A 15995-nucleotide genomic window follows, 5' to 3' on the forward strand; every position below is an offset into this window, starting at 1 on the left:
ATCAAGTTAAAGTCACTACTGTTATTAGTTTTAAATCACTAGGATCGATTTAGAGTCTTTAGGTTACAAAGAGAAACCCTAATACACCTTCTGGCTGTGACTGCAGCTATCCAGCTCTGAAAACGAAACTAAAACACACCATGCAGCAAAGAGCCTAAAACAAAAGTAAAAAGCTGACAGACAGCCCAGCTCCAACCAATCTCTGACATCACTGCAGTAATAAACACCCATTTCTTAAAGATATACTCACTACAGATATTTATATACACACACCGAATTTCTTCAAGGTACTCTCGCATGACAATTGGACATTGTCAATCTTGCAGAATCTCTGTTGTTGCCAGAGCAAAATCTTCCGGCAATCACCACTTTTTAAAATTTTGTTTCTCATCAGTTGATTTCCCAGCGGACATGGCAGATGATCGATCAGTCGATTAGGTGGGTGCATAACTTGTATTGCATCCCACAGCCACCCAAACTTAACTAAGGATTGCATTCATGGATAGTCATCAATGCAATGACATTTGTTCTATGCCAAGCACACTGTGCACAAGTGACTTGTGGTGTTAAATCTGTGTCAGAAATGTTGAATAACTAATCCACACTTTATAAGCATGAGGAAGAGGCAGGCTTGCATGCATGCAGACTCAAACCGAGATACACAGATCCTATTCTCCTGTACATTTCCTTCGGGGTCTGGGCTGAATTTACTCCTTTGACTAGTATTTTTAATTCCATCCACCCCCGCTCTCTTTAACCTTGTCCTTCTGCTCCACCTAGTTTGTTTAAAATCACACTTTCTCATTTTATAATTGTTTTTAATGCCCACTAGTATCTTGGCCATGCAAACAGGTGCTCGTAGCTGCTCAAACGTGGACTGCCTTTCATTCTTTCATTACCCATAACAACATCATCATGCCTGTGTAAGCAGTTTTCATCATGGTTTCCGTGCTGAAACTAACCGCCGGGTGTGTTTATCTTCAAGATTTGCAGATATTCATTTGCGCCTGTCTTTCTCCTACCCGCCCAAGGAGACTGGAAATTGGGAGGAAGAATGTGCATATACATGATCAAACGAATGAAACATGGTCACACAATTGGGGGGGGGGGGGGGGGGGGGGGGGGAGTTTTATCAATGGTGTCTGTGCTGGTGTTACACAGTGCTGGTGTTACGAGGAAGATATTAGGAGATTGGCTCCAGAAATGAGACTACAATGTAGCAGGCAATTTAGGGGTTAAACAGACTGCGGAATTTTTAAAAAAAAAAGCCCAGCAGAGTTACAATTGTTCCAGTCACATTTAAAAAAAATAAATTAATTAAAAGTACCCAATTCTTTTCTTTTCAATTGAGGAGCAATTTAGCATGGCCAATCCACCTACCAGACACATCTTTTTGGGTTGTAGGGGTGAGACCCACGCAGACACGGGGAGAATGTGCAAACTCCACACGGACAGTGACCCGGGATCAAAACTGGGTCATCAGTGCCGTGAGGCAGCAGTGCTAACCACTGTCACCATGCCACCCTTGTCCCAGTTAACCTAAACTCGTTAGTGGGACTATACAGCATGCCCCAAATCCATTATTCTTCGGGACACTCCTGTCTGACCAGTTATTAGCCCATTGGAGTCTGGTGGCTCTGTTTTTTTTTTGTATAAACGGAAGTGGACCAAGATAAGGCTGATGAGTTCAAGCCTGTAAACCCCGGCAGGGAACCTACCTTTGTTTGAGGGGCTGAGTGGAGCTTGGAGCGAGAGAGGGAGAATGCTGTTCTGAAGAGTTACATAGCAGAAGGCTTTGGAAATCAAGGTCACAAAAGTTGCCACCGAGGCAGGCTTTAGGAAAAGAATTCTGAAAGAATGTCTCTAACAGAAGGAAAATTGCTTTGTTAAATGCAAGTATTGCCGTTGCCTCTCGGTGTATGAGAGCTGCATGCGCTGTAAAAGTGTGGTTTAATGGGAACCCATGTCTTGAGGTTAAGAAACTACATGGAATCTTCTATTGTTAGGGTTGAAATTTATCTATTGTTTTCTTTTTGTTTAATTAACTTTATTTATAAAATAACTAAGTCCTATTTCTTCTATTATCAATCCTGGAATAAATTAATCTTTCCGCACCATCTTTAATCTTAAAAATGTTATGTCTCTAGTTCAGTCCCTGAGCCACTGAGCTGATTAGGTGTTCCTAACAGCTAGTTTTAATGCAGCACCTCTGGTCACAATTTACGACTTTGAATATGATAAAACTCCACTCTGGGGTGGTGTACTGTCTTGCGATGTGCCAGAGCGACTGCTGATGGATGCTGTTGAAAATCATTGACGTTGATTTTTTAAAAACGGTTTCTGCTATTCTAGCCTCTTCTCCATGATGTGTAGAGATGTGTTCACAGCATGATCTGTTATGAACAGTAATCTACCTGTTGTTCATGAACGGGTACTATGCACTCCTGCTTTCAATCTGTTGAGGAGCACTGTGTTGAAGACCTCTTGTGTCCCTCATTTATGGCAGTCAATGAGATTCCCTTTCTTTACTAGCTTGACAATTGCTCTTCACCTGCAGTCTTCCAGGGTGACCTCCACAGCACCGATCTTGTTGAACAGGATAATGATGGTGAGCTGTTTTGTGGCTGTGTTCTTGCCATGTTCCATTAGCTCTGCTGGGATCCCATTGATCCCAGATGTTTTGTTGTCCTTTGAATCTCCGATCTGGTCACTTCTCCCAGGTTGATGTTCAGCTGTTGGGGTGCGGATGTTAAACTCTAACGTGGAGCTAGGCAGGTTGAGAATCGCCTGAGCCTTCCACCCACCTCACTGTCCGCTTCTTGCCTGTCAATAGGGGAAGTGGCAGATGCTTTGGCTTTCCTGGTGACGATGGGAGGTCCTTGTTGTCCTCCAATCATTGGTGTCTTTAGTCTTCCTAAAGCAGATGAGTGGACCACCTTAGTGCCACTACCCTCCAGATTGGAAACATCTTGGAGCATGTGTACGATTCAGCAGCAGGAGAGATGTCATCTGCAAAGTTCAGGTCCGTCTGTCAGTGGTGTTGTGGTATTCCCAAAGTCGGCACCAAGAATTGCCTTCCATTGTTCTGCCATCCTGGCCCTTGATTGTTGCCGTGGTAATGTTTCTTGCAGCAATTATCTCCTGAACAATCCTTTACAGTGTCTTGGAGTCTTTCTGATTTGTTGCTACTTGTGCCTTTCTGCCTTTTTAACTGCATCCATCCTTGTTTGCCCCTCCTGCAGTTCTTCATTGTCTTCTGTATTTTGCGGCGTCTCCTCGTCTTTGTTCAATTGTGTTCCTTTTTCCTTTTGGTTATTGATTGAAGCATGAGGAATGGGATTCTGGGTGAATCAAGAAAGAAAAAGTTAGGGATGAGGTGGGGGGTTCTGGAGGATTGAGCAGATGGGAGTCAGATTTACATAGTTGAGTGTGAGGATGAGCTTGGTGAAGAAACAAATCCAGGAGTGGAGGCAGTGATGGAGGAAGAGCTCAGAATTATATTGAGCTCAGTTCCTTCCAGTGAAATGAAAATGAAATGAAAATCGCTTATTGTCACGAGTAGGCTTCAAATGAAGTTACTGTGAAAAGTCCCTAGTCGCCACATTCCGGCGCCTGCTCGGGGAGGCTGTTACGGGAAGGATTAGAATTAAATATTACATTCTTGTCAGTTACAGACACTGACTGATCAATTGTGCATTTTGTGTTTAGAGTGACAGGACCCTCCCAAATTTGGCTCTCACCGCTTATTACAACATAATTCTGCAGTATCTAGTAACCCATTCTTATTGTTCGGCTGCTTCCTGAATCACCAAAATAGCAACCCTGTGGAGATGGCCAAACACAACTTTCAAATACACAGCATGCCATTTATTTATTTATTTATTTATTTATTTATTTATTGTAATCAACACCATCATTCCTTCAAAACTCATCTCCAAACTCCTTGGCCTCAGCTCCTCCCTCTGCGACTGGATCCTGAACTTTCTAACCCACAGGCCACCTCCACGATCATCCTCAACACCGGTGCCCCACAAGGCTGTGTCCTCAGCCCCCGACTATACTCCTAGTCTATGACTGCCTGGCCAAATTCCCCTCCAACTCGATTTTCAAATTTGCTGATGACACTAAAGTAGTGGGTCGGACTTCAAACAATGACGAGACAGAGTACAGAAATGAGATAGAGAATCTGGTGAACTGGTGAGACGACAATAATCTCACCCTCAATATCAACAAAACGAAGGAGATTGTCATCGACTTCAGGAAGCATCGTGGGGAACATGTCCCTGTCTACATCAATGGAAATAAAGTAGAAAGAGTCGAGAGCTTCAAGTTTTTAGGTGTACAGATCACCAACAGCCTGTCCTGGTTCTCTCTTCCCCCCCCCCCCCCCCCCCCCCCCCAATGCCGACGCTATAGTTAAGAAAGCACACCAACTATAGTTAAGAAAGCCCACCAACGACTCTACTTTCTCAGAAGACTAAGGAAATTTGGCATGTCACGTAAAACTCTCTCCAACTTCTACAGATGCACCATAGAAAGCATTCTTTCTGGTTGTATCACAGCTTGGTATGGATCCTGCTCTGCCCAAGACCACAGGAAACGACAAAAGGTCGTGAATGTAGCCCAATCCATCACGCAAACCAGCCTCCCATCCATCGACTTTGTCTACAAAAGCCGCTGCCTCAGAAAGGCAGCCAGTATAATTAAGGACCCCACGCACCCCGGACATACTCTCTTCCACCTTCTTCTGTCAGGAAAAAGATACCAAAGTTTGAGGTCACGTACCAACCGACTCGAACAGCTTCTTCCCTACTGCCATCAGACCTTTGAATGGACCTACCTCGTATTAAGTTGATCTTTTCTCTACGTCTTGCTGTAACTGTAACATGGCTAGGGGCTGGTTTAGCTCACTCGGTTAAGTCGCTGGCTTTTAAGGCAGGCCAGCAGCACGGTTCGATTCCCGTACCAGCCTCCCTGGACTGGCGCCGGAATGTGGCGACTAGGGGCTTTTCACAGTAACTTCATTGAAGCCTACTCATGACAATAAGCGATTTTCGTTCATTTTTTTTCATTCATTATATTCTGCAGTCTCCCATTCCTTCCTTGTGTATGGAATGCATTGTTTGTACCGCATGCAAGAAACAATAGTTTTCACTGTATCCTAATACATGTGATAATAAATCAAATGTACATCTTGGCACGGTTGGTGCTTGGTGAAACTTACCATTGTTTTGTGTTCCGCGGCAGGTTGACACATCATGGCACAGATCGCGGCTGTTGTGTCCGGCGCGAGAGCCGCCTACAATCAGGGGAAAACTCGCTCTGTGGAATTCCGCATTCATCAGCTGAAGGAGCTCGAGAGGATGATCACTGAGAAAAAGGAAGCATTCTTACTGGCGCTCAAAAAGGACTTGCACAAGGTTTGAGACAGTTCGTGGTCAGCATTTTAACCAGGTTGCACAGACCCCTTCACAATCTTCCCAGAATGACTGTGATAATTGGACATGTCTCCATCCATTCCTAAAAGTATTTCAATTTCTTGTTCTCCAGTCTGGAGTGTTAATTTGGTATCCTCCGATCTTGAACAACAGAGTGTATTCATGGCTGGTTAACAGTCTGACTGACTGCAGGGCAAATATTCTTTCCATGGGCTTAACCATCTTTATACCAACCCATTGGCTGATTAGTCCTGTACAGAAGGAAGGATTTATGGACTGCCACAACTCTTATGGCCCCCACTAACCTTCAAAATTATTTTTGGGATTCTTACCTTCACCGAATGTAGGGAAGGGAAAGTGGGAGGTGCGTGTCTGACTCTCAATTGTGAATCTACCATTGTCTGAGGATTCTGTCGGGGTCAGTGCTGAGGTTACTGGTGACTTGGTTGCCTGACCCTTCACTTGAGATTGCTGATTGGAATATTTAATGGGAGTCATGCCAGGGAAACAGCCAGGATGATAAAACAGCCGAGGTGATTGATGATCAGGGCAGCAAAGGCAGAGTGGTTAAGCAGCTACAGAAGTATTCTGGTGAATGGAGAGCCAAGGTTTTTTGCTATTGGATGTTTGACATCATGCTTTTTGGGCAGCATGGTGGCTCAGTGGTTAGCACTGCTGCATCACGGTTCAATCCTGGCTCTGGGTCACTGTCCCTGTGGAGTTTGCACATTCTTCCTGTGTTTGCGTGGGTTTCGTCCCCACAACCCAAAGATGCGCAGATTAGGTGGATTGGCCAAGCTAAATTGCTCCTTAATTGGAAAAGAAATTGGGTACTCCAAATTTATTTTTTTTAAATCCCAGTTTTCTCTCGGGTTGAGAGGATGGGTGGGTGTGTATGAGGAACTGGGAAGTAAAACATACCCTGGTAAGAAACTGGCAATGGGTTTGGGTGCAGAGAGGAGTGCAGGGGAAAAGAGTGACAGACCAGGAAGGTCACCAGTTTTTGTCTCCGCCTTGTATTTGAGTTCGCTGAACGCTACCAGTTGTGTCCATAGTGACGGGTAGCGAGGATGCAATTGCCCCTTTTTTTGAGTTAGCCAGGGGGTGAAGAAATCTGCTCCAGTTTCCTTTCTTGATGACCTACAGGGACAGTTACTAGTAAAGGTCAGCCAATGAGTCTTGGGCATTTCCACCTCCCCTGATGGATCGAACAACCTGACTCTTGAAGAATGAATATTTGGATGAGGAACGGAGAAGTGGTCAGTACCCGGCGGACTGCGCTGCATGATGTTTCCATCCTTCCGATCTAAAAATGATAACCTGCGGTGCGAGTTGGGAATTGGTTGAAAAATTGAGAACTACACGTATCAAAAACGGAATTGACGTCTTGGGAGAGCCAGCATTCTATTTATTCTTTTGTCTCATGTAATTCCCGTTATCGCTAGGTCACTGTCCTACAATGGGAGCTCAATCACCTTTTTTAAGTGGCACCGAAACACCTATGTGCAGAGCAAGTTTGGTCTGGTAGGGAAGGTACAGTTGAATCGCAGGCCCAGACAAAATAAACTGCCACTGTTAATGCCCCTGTTTAGTATTGCGTGATAAATACATTTGTGTGGGAGATATTGGCTGTGTTGTACCTAGCTGCGATGCCACACGTGATTGAAAATCCCCCTTGGACAGACAGGTTTTTATTTTTCACTGGTGTACCACTGTGCAACACCAGATGAGCGACATTGTAGCACAGTGGTTAGCTAGCACCGTTGCCTCCCAGTGCCAGATTCCCGGCTTGGGTCACTGTCTGTGCGGAGTCTGCACGTTCTCCCCGTGTCTGCGTGGGTTTCCTCCGGGTGCTCCAGTTTCCTCCCACAAGTCCCGAAAGACGTGCTTGTTAGGTGAATTGGACATTCTGAATTCTCCCTCCGTGTACCCGAACCGGCGCCAGGGGTTTTTCACAGTAACTACATTGCATTGTTAATGTGAGCCTACTTGTGACAATAATTCACCAGGAAAGGCGAGCGTGGGTGGAGTGAAAGGAAAGAGATGCTTAAAAATGATGTTCTTCCCTTCTGAATTTGCAGAATGAATTTGCTGTGGAGATCTTTGAAATTGCAGGCATTCTGAATGATATTACTGAAGCTGTAAACAAACTGCCCGAGTGGACTGAACCGGAGTTCGTATCAAAGAACATGATGACATTAATGGACACCGTTTATATCCATCGAGAGTCTCTGGGAGTGGTTCTGATCATAGGGGCCTGGAACTATCCGTTGGCGCTTATAATCCAGCCTTTAGTTGGGGCAATCGCTGCAGGTAAACTTTAGGCTTAATTACATCCCGCTCTCTGCCAGAAAGATGAATGGGTAGCATTAACAGATTTTTGTTTCATCCGCTTACCTCCTCGTATGTTGTGTATCGATGTATGATTGTGGGGCATGGTGGCTGTGTCTTGCCCTCTGAACTTGTGCTCAGGACCTTGCACACGGCAGGGGGTTGGAGAATGACTGATCTTTCATCTTCCCTGCTCTCTCCAGCCCAACATTGGGATTCGCTGAATTCACAACTGCGACGTTGACCCAGGACACTGGCCGATCACTAAATAATCCTCGTCTGCCTCAGCCACCCATATTCCAGTAAATGAAGGCATCAATTCAAACCAATGAAAATACATTTATCACACATGAATGTTAATAAATAATCCCCTAGATACCGAAGTAGATGTTAAAGGTTTGGCTCTGTCACAATGTTACAGTGGAAGGGTTTGGGGGCCCTCGAAGCATTGAGCTGTGATGGGCTGATTGGCTTTTTCCTCATTTCGCACGGTAAGGATAAATAAATAAACCACCTCAGCAGCTGGGTCTGAACCATTTTAAGCTGTGAACCACCGGCTAGTGAAAAGTATTGCTCTTTGAAATTGAATGGATGCTTCACATTTCACAGAATTTACAGTGTAGAAGGAGGCCATTTAGCCCATCGAGTCTGCACCGGCCCTTGGGAAAGAGCACCCCAGGGCGGCATGTGGCGCAGTGGATAGCACTGGGACTGTGGCGCTGAGGACCCGGGTTCAAATCCTGCCCCTGGGTCACTGTCCGTGCGCATTCTCCCCATGTCTGCGTGGGTTTCACCCCCCCAACCCAAAGATGTGCAGGGTAGGTAGATTGGCCACTATAAATTTTCCCTTAATTGGGGAAAAAAAAATTGGGTACTCTAAATTTATATTAAAAAAAAACACCAATCCACCTAACATAAGAACTAGGAGCAGGAGTAGGCCATCTGGCCCCTCGAGCCTGCTCCGCCATTCAATGAGATCATGGCTGATCTTTTGTGGACTCAGCTCCACTTTCCGGCCCGAACACCATAACCCTTAATCCCTTTATTCTTCAAAAAACTATCTATTTTTACCTTAAAAACATGTAATGAAGGAGCCTCAACTGCTTCACTGGGCAAGGAATTCCATAGATTCACAACCCTTTGGGTGAAGAAGTTCCTCCTAAACTCAGTCCTAAATCTCTTCCCCTTATTTTGAGGCTATGTCCCCTAACCTGCACATCTTTGGACTGTGGGAAGAACCCGGAGGAAACCCAAGCACACACGGGGAGAACGTGCAGACTCCACACACAGTGACCCAAGCCGGGAATCGAACCAGGGTCCCTGGAGCTGTGAAGCAACAGTGCTAACCACTGTGTTGCTCATTCAGGGGGATTTCAAAAGGCGTCGGGGAATTTGAAACCTTTTCCGGTGTTATGGGCTTTCGAGCAGGCATGACAACAACAGAGGGGTACATTACCTATGGACTGACCTCCTTAATTCCCCTCCAGGTCCACAGCAACAAGCAGGGGTATCGCTGCCAGGGTGTTGGTACCAGGGGGCGGTGCATCATTGGCAATGCCAGAGGGTGGGGACTGAAGGGGGGGGGGGTGCCAGGGGCTGCTGGGGGAGTCGGCTCACCCTCATGAATGTGTGGTTAAGTGATGAGGTGTCCTGCTATTCCAGTGGTTGGGGTGAGGGAGATGCCCCTCCTTGATGAGGGGTTGGGGATGCCCTCCTGGTCAGTGGGGGGGGGGGTCTCAGGATTTTCATTGTAGGGGCAAGGGGGCCCACCACTGGATGCTGGTATTCTGCTACCTGCTCAGTACCGGGCTTTGGCATGGTCTCCAGCAGGCATATGTTTGCAAGGCCAAGGACTGTCTCGCACCTGGGCGATGCTCTTGGTGCCAGCGGACACCAGTCCCGATTCTCCGCTGGCGGGAGTACTTCGGCTCCGGAATGGCGAATCCCAGCTGGTACTTCTGAAGGGGCAAAGCAACTCTGAAATAAATGAAATGAAATGAATGAAAATCGCTTATTGTCACGAGTAGGCTTCAATGAAGTTACTGTGAAAAGCCCCTAGTCGCCACATTCCGGCGCCTGTCCGGGGAGGCTGGTACGGGAATCGAACCGTGCTGCTGGCCTGCTTGGTCTGCTTTAAAAGCCAGCGATTTAGCCTGGTGAGCTAAACCAGCCCCAAATACATGAATGGATGAAACATTAGCCACCTCAAGAACGCAGCCCAGAAATATATACCCTTTTGTCGAAATCAAGAACTGCCAAAGCTGCTGGAACCTATAATATTGCCTTGTGGAGCTGAACAAAGGCAGTCTCCCCAACACATAGCAGCAGGAAGGACTCTGCCCAGGTTAAATGCTTGATGCCCTCATCTACACTGTTCTCCGCTGGAATGTTTAAGATTCTGTACCAGTGCCCACACTGGCCCTGGTCACCTCTACGTTCTCCCATCATGGAGATCAGTGATAATGGAAAAGTGGATTGTCCCATATCGTCTTCAGCCAGCTAACCCCTCTGAAGGAATACACCGTTGGATTTCGTATTTATTTATGTAGAAGGGTCATACGGACACTAAATGCCGACTCTGTTTCTCTCTTCACAGATGCAGCCAGACCTGAGTTTTTTTTTTCCCCAGCAATTTCTCTTTTCATTTCTGATTTCCAGCATCTGCAGTATTGCTTGTTGTCTTTGCCTCTGTAGTTCTCGCTCTCTCTTTTCTCCCCTTCTCTTATTGTGTGAACCAAAAGGTGGGAATGTGAACCCTCTTCTGCATTTTTGTGTGTGTGTAAAACAAACTAACCCTTAAGAATTTCCAATTAAGGGGCAATTTAGCGTGGCCAATCCACCTACCCTGCACACCTTTTGGGTTGTGGGGGTGAGACCCACGCAGACACGGGGAGAATGTGCAAACTCCACACGGACAGTGACCCAGGGCCGGGATGGGACCTCGATGCCGTGAGGCAGCAGTGCTAACCACTGCCACCGTGCTTCCCCCTCCTAACCCTCTGATTTTTATCCTATCTTGACTTTGCTATAAGGTTATTAATACAGTTGGAATACTTTAAAACTGAAGGGTTGGGGGAAAATACATTTTTCGATGGGTGGAATCAAAATCAAAAACACCTTTTTTTTTTTTTCTATTTCCGAATGGGTGGTGAGGGGAGAAATCAGGGCTGTTGTACATTAACGCACCCACCCTTCTGTTCGTAGTGGTGCCGTTTTGTTTGCTGCACAAGCAAACAAAACGAGGGCAGCACGGTAGCATGGTGGTTAGCATAAATGCTTCACAGCTCCAGGGTCCCAGGTTCGATTCCCGGCTGGATCACTGTCTGTGTGGAGTTTGCACATCCTCCCCGTGTGTGCGTGGGTTTCCTCCGGGTGCTCCGGTTTCCTCCCACAGTCCAAAGATGCGCGGGTTAGGTGGATTGGCCATGCTAAATTGCCCTTAATGTCCTAAAAAAATAAGGTTAATGGGGGTTGTTGGGTTACTGGTATAGGTATACGTGGGCTTGAGTAGGGTGATCATTGCTCGGCACAACATCGAGGGCCGAAGGGCCTGTTCTGTGCTATACTGTTCTAATTCTGACAAGCATGGTGGGCTGGTCCTCGGCCGAACAAACTCCAATTGCTGAACTGCAGGGTACAGCCTTCTCCCAGTCTGCGCCTGTGCAGGAACACCCGATCTGTCGGTCAGTTGTTGGGAGTTCCCAGCGCCAAGTGAAGTCTGCCTTTCGTAACAGTCATTTATCACAGATGTGTTTGAGGGGGAAGCTTGATAAGTATACAAGTGAGAGGAGAATGGAAGGAAACATTGATGGATTTGGATGAAGTCTGGTTGGAAGGATGTCAGTGTGGAGCTCACCAGCGGCGGTACTTATTGGGTTCTGTTCCTGCGTTGCACTTCCTGTGTAATAACTTGTCAGTTGTTGGTGATTTTTGTGTTACGATCCTGTTCTCAGGGAACGCCGTTGTCCTGAAGCCGTCTGAAGTGAGTGGAAATACGGCCAAGTTGCTGGGCAAACTCCTCCCTCAGTACTTGGACAAGGTCAGTGCAGGCCGGGATGGACGCTCTGGTAATGAGGTTCAGCAATGTGGGCAGTTGTGTTATTGACTTACTTGCTGTGCAAGGCCCTAATCACTCATAAGGGATTGTGGGTAAACAGGTCATGGGTTCATTCCGTATGGTTAGTTACACGAGAACGGTCATAGACATGTATAAAGCTTGAAGACATCAGAGCAGCACTTCCTTTGGGCTAACCACATCAACTAATTGAGGGATAAATCTGGAACCGCCGCTCAGCGATTCCAATCCAGCCCAGGGTCATGCTTGGCCACGCGGGCAGACCCGAATATAAACTGGAACAGGGCCAACTGGGCTCTCTCAGCGACTGCGATTGCTTAGCAGAACGTTATGGTGCTCCCAGGCAAGAGGGAGGGAGAATCAGTGTGGGGCACCAGGGCATCCACCCCCCCTGACAAATGACTAGGTCGCCCCCAGTGCTCCAGGAGGAGGTCTTTGGCTTCTCCCATATTGTATATGTGGGGGGGGGGGGGAGACATGCTCAGAATCTCCAGTAAGCTTGAGCTCTGTCATCATCCCACCTCCAGGCTCATTGGTCGCAGTGTCCTCTCTGCCTCCTCAGAACAGTCGGGTCGCAGCTGTGGCTCGGGGTCTTACACCAGGTTGCCCAGCACCTCGGGGAAACACGATCCTGTTGCTACATCGGCACTGAAGTAGGGGAGGGGGCCAGGGGGCCTCCCTTCACCAACACTGCCCGGCAACCCAGTGTGCAGTGGGCTATCACTGCCACCGGAAGTGCTCACATCCAGAGGCTGCCAGCTCTGATGGCAGTGGCGCCATGTACCTACTCTCTCTGACCACTCGTGAGGGTGGAAAAAATGATTTTGGGGGAGGAGACACCACACCCTTTTCATTCGGGGAGGACTCGTGTATGTTTCTCCCCCCCCCCCCCCCCCCCCCCGTCCCTCTGTTGCCCCTGCCCTCTAAGGGGTGTGGCGGATTCTGGGTTTCGGAGATCTCCATACCCCCCAGAGTCTTCCTGTCCGCCCACCCCCATTCTGCCCTCCGGGGATTTTAGTGGATCAATTGGTTTCAGTAATGTGACGGACTTGGTGCCACGCTGGGAGAGGGCTGGAAGGGGGGTGGGGCGTCCCACTCCCACGCTACCTTGATGAACTCTGGATCTTGTCTGTTTGAGCCATGTGGTTCCCCATCAGGACAAGTGTTGGGCTCTGCTTGACGCAGCTTTTACAGGCTCGAGGTCCGGGCCAGGCGGGGTGGTTAGGCGTGGGCTCCCTCCAGCTTTTCACGCTCTTCTCTTGGCCCTACTGCCCGAAGGACCGCTCCCCTCCTCTCCACCACTTATCCCGGCCCTACAATAGTCTGGATAGAGGGGACCACTGGTATCCGTGGGGCCTGCGATTGGCTCATGGGTACTGGTGGCCTTGGGATGTGGGGCAATCCTTCCGTAAGTGCCCCACCTCCTTACAGAGGTGTCACCACAGGCCGTCCGTGGACTAGACAGTCGGGGCAGCACGGTAGCATGGTGGTTAGCATAAATGCTTCACAGCTCCAGGGTCCCAGGTTCGATTCTGGCTTGGGTCACTGTCTGTATGGAGTCTGCACGTCCTCCCCGTGTGTGCGTGGGTTTCCTCCGGGTGCTCCGGTTTCCTCCCACAGTCCAAAGATGTGCAGGTTAGGTGGATTGGCCATGCTAAATTGCCCGTAGTGTAAGGTTAATGGGGGGATTGTTGGGTTACGGGTATAGGGTGGATACGTGGGTTTGAGTAGGGTGATCATTGCTCGGCACAACATCGAGGGCCGAAGGGCCTGTTCTGTGCTGTACTGTTCTATGTTCTAGACGACCTTGTGATGAATGTGATACATGGAGCGGTGGTCCAGGTCTACCTGAATGGTGGAGTAAGTTTGAGGGGGTTGAATGGCCCACTTGTGTTCCTATGAAACCACGTCCTCCGTTGAGCAATTGACAGTACAGGTTATAACTGTTTTTTGGGTCAGCAAAGCCAATTTGTTTTTAAAATCTTCGCGGAATCTTCCTTCATCCAGCAACTCTACCCTGTCATCAATGGAGGAGTAGAGGAGACAACTGAGCTCCTGAAGCAGCAGTTTGATCACATCTTCTTCACGGGCAGCACCAACATCGGCAGGATTGTAATGGAGGCTGCAGCCAAACATCTGACCCCTGTGACCCTGGAGCTTGGAGGGAAAAGTCCGTGTTACATTGATGGCAACTGTAATCTGGAGGTAGCCTGCAGGTTCGTTTCCAGTTGAACAATTGTCTCACGGCTGCAGTATGCGGTGATCGGAGTGTGGGCTTGAGGCACCAGATATTTGCAATAGTGTCGGGGGAACATTCCTCTATTCAACACGTGTAGTGCTTGCAGGAGCCATAGTCTGTTCTAACACTCCCAGTGTACGACCCGTACAACACGGGTTCAGTAGTGGGATATGGGAGAGTGTGGGCAGTAACCTCTGTTACAACACCTTGGGCTAGTGCGCGGTCCATTCCAGCCCCACTTGACCCAGAGCCACAACACTAGTGAAGACTTTGGTCCTGGGCTGTCTGCTAATTACAGTCACCAGGTTTGCAAATGTAAACACAATTGCTTTCTTTTAATAGCAAGAACTGAAATGAAAAATGCAGCAGATACAACTGGTTAACTATTATCTAATTTCCCACTTTAACTCTTCACCCCCGCCCCCCAATCTTGGTTTCGGATGGTTGTTACTCCTCTTCAAACTTTGCTTTCAGTTTGAGGGTTTTTTTTTTGTAACCGTAGATTCATTCATTACAGACCCATTTGGGTCTCTGTAGCTCCAGAAGTACAACACGCATAGCCTTTCTGAGGAAAACACAGAGTAGAGAGTAGGTCCTTGTCCTTGTGCTTCCAGGAGTCAAATTGAGCTCCGTGGGGCTCTGAAAATCATTCTTCTGGCATAGGATCCAATAGCCACTTGTTACCGGGCCCCAATTCATTTACCACCAGCCAATCAATCAAACTGAGGCCCACCCCATCTCTCTCTCTGGTGCCGAAAAAGTCTTCTGTTCAAACTAGCAGAGATAGAAGAGTGTTCTCTCCTGTAACTTCTGAATTCCTCGCTCTCCCTCTGCAGCTTAAAGACACATGTCCATTAATCATCCATAGATCAAAAATGATAACGGCAAAATAAAAGAATGGGGAACTGAGAGAATAACCATGAAGGAGACTTGCATACCTCCCTGAATGCTGTAAACATTCTGTTGTTATAGAGTTTTACAGCACAGAGAGGCCCTTCAGCCCATCCTGTCTGTGCTGGTCATAGATATCATAGAAGTTGCAGTGCAGAAGGAGGCCATTCGGCCCATCGAGTCTGCACCGGCTCTTGGAAAGAGCACCCTTCCCAAGGTCAACACCTCAACCCTATCCCCATAACCCAGTAACCCCACCCAACACTAAGGGCAATTTGGACACTCGGGGCAATTTATCATGGCCAATCCACCTAACCTGCACATCTTTGGACTGTGGGAGGAAATCGGAGCACCCGGAGGAAACCCACGCAGACACTGGGAGGATGTGCAGACTCCACACAGACAGTGACCCAAGCCGGAATCGAACCTGGGACCCTGGAGCTGTGAAGCAATTGTGCTATCCACAATGCTACCATGCTGCCCATCCTCAAGCACCTATCCTAATCCCATTTTTCACCACTTGGTCGGTAGCCTGTATGCTTGTATTTTCAAGTTCTAAGAGTATAATTTGAACTATAAAAACATTAGGCTTGGATGACATCCTTTTGTGAATAATTTGTTTATTCTTTGTAGGCGTATTGCGTGGGGACGGTTCAGTAACTGTGGTCAGACCTGCATCGCTCCAGATTATATCCTGTGTGATAAAAGTATTCAGGATGAACTGGTGAAGAAGATCAGCACAACCGTCGTTGTGAGTTAAAAAGAGTGTCTATGCCGTGGAGGCTGGGCTAGTGAATCTAGTCAAGGCTGAGTTAGACAATTTTTTTTTCATTGTTTTGTGAGGTCATGAAGAGTCCAGCACGAGTTTGTGAAGTCAAACAAAGTAACTTTTACTTACACAGCACCAGTCTTCTCTCTCTTTTCTCTCTCTCTCTTCCCCCTCCCCCCTCTCTCTCTTCCCCCTCCCCCCTCTCTCTTTCTCTCTCTCTCTCTCTTTTCTCTCCTCCACTCTTTTTCTCTC

At 47.7% G+C, this 15995-nt stretch overlaps 1 protein-coding gene across 3 annotated transcripts in view; it reads left to right on the forward strand.

Annotated features, from left to right (window-relative positions):
- Positions 1–15995, forward strand: part of LOC119975086 (aldehyde dehydrogenase, dimeric NADP-preferring-like) — a 54370-nt gene that overhangs the window by 22025 nt on the left and 16350 nt on the right. For all 3 annotated transcript variants that reach the window (XM_038814602.1, XM_038814601.1, XM_038814600.1), the window contains exons 2-6: positions 5248–5420; positions 7520–7751; positions 11723–11808; positions 13852–14060; positions 15608–15725. In XM_038814602.1, the coding sequence (XP_038670530.1) occupies positions 5259–5420; positions 7520–7751; positions 11723–11808; positions 13852–14060; positions 15608–15725 (807 nt within the window). In that variant the 5' untranslated portion in view covers positions 5248–5258. The remainder of the gene's footprint in view (positions 1–5247; positions 5421–7519; positions 7752–11722; positions 11809–13851; positions 14061–15607; positions 15726–15995) is intronic.

Source organism: Scyliorhinus canicula, chromosome 12, assembly GCF_902713615.1.
Source record: "Scyliorhinus canicula chromosome 12, sScyCan1.1, whole genome shotgun sequence".
Lineage (NCBI taxonomy): Eukaryota > Metazoa > Chordata > Chondrichthyes > Carcharhiniformes > Scyliorhinidae > Scyliorhinus > Scyliorhinus canicula.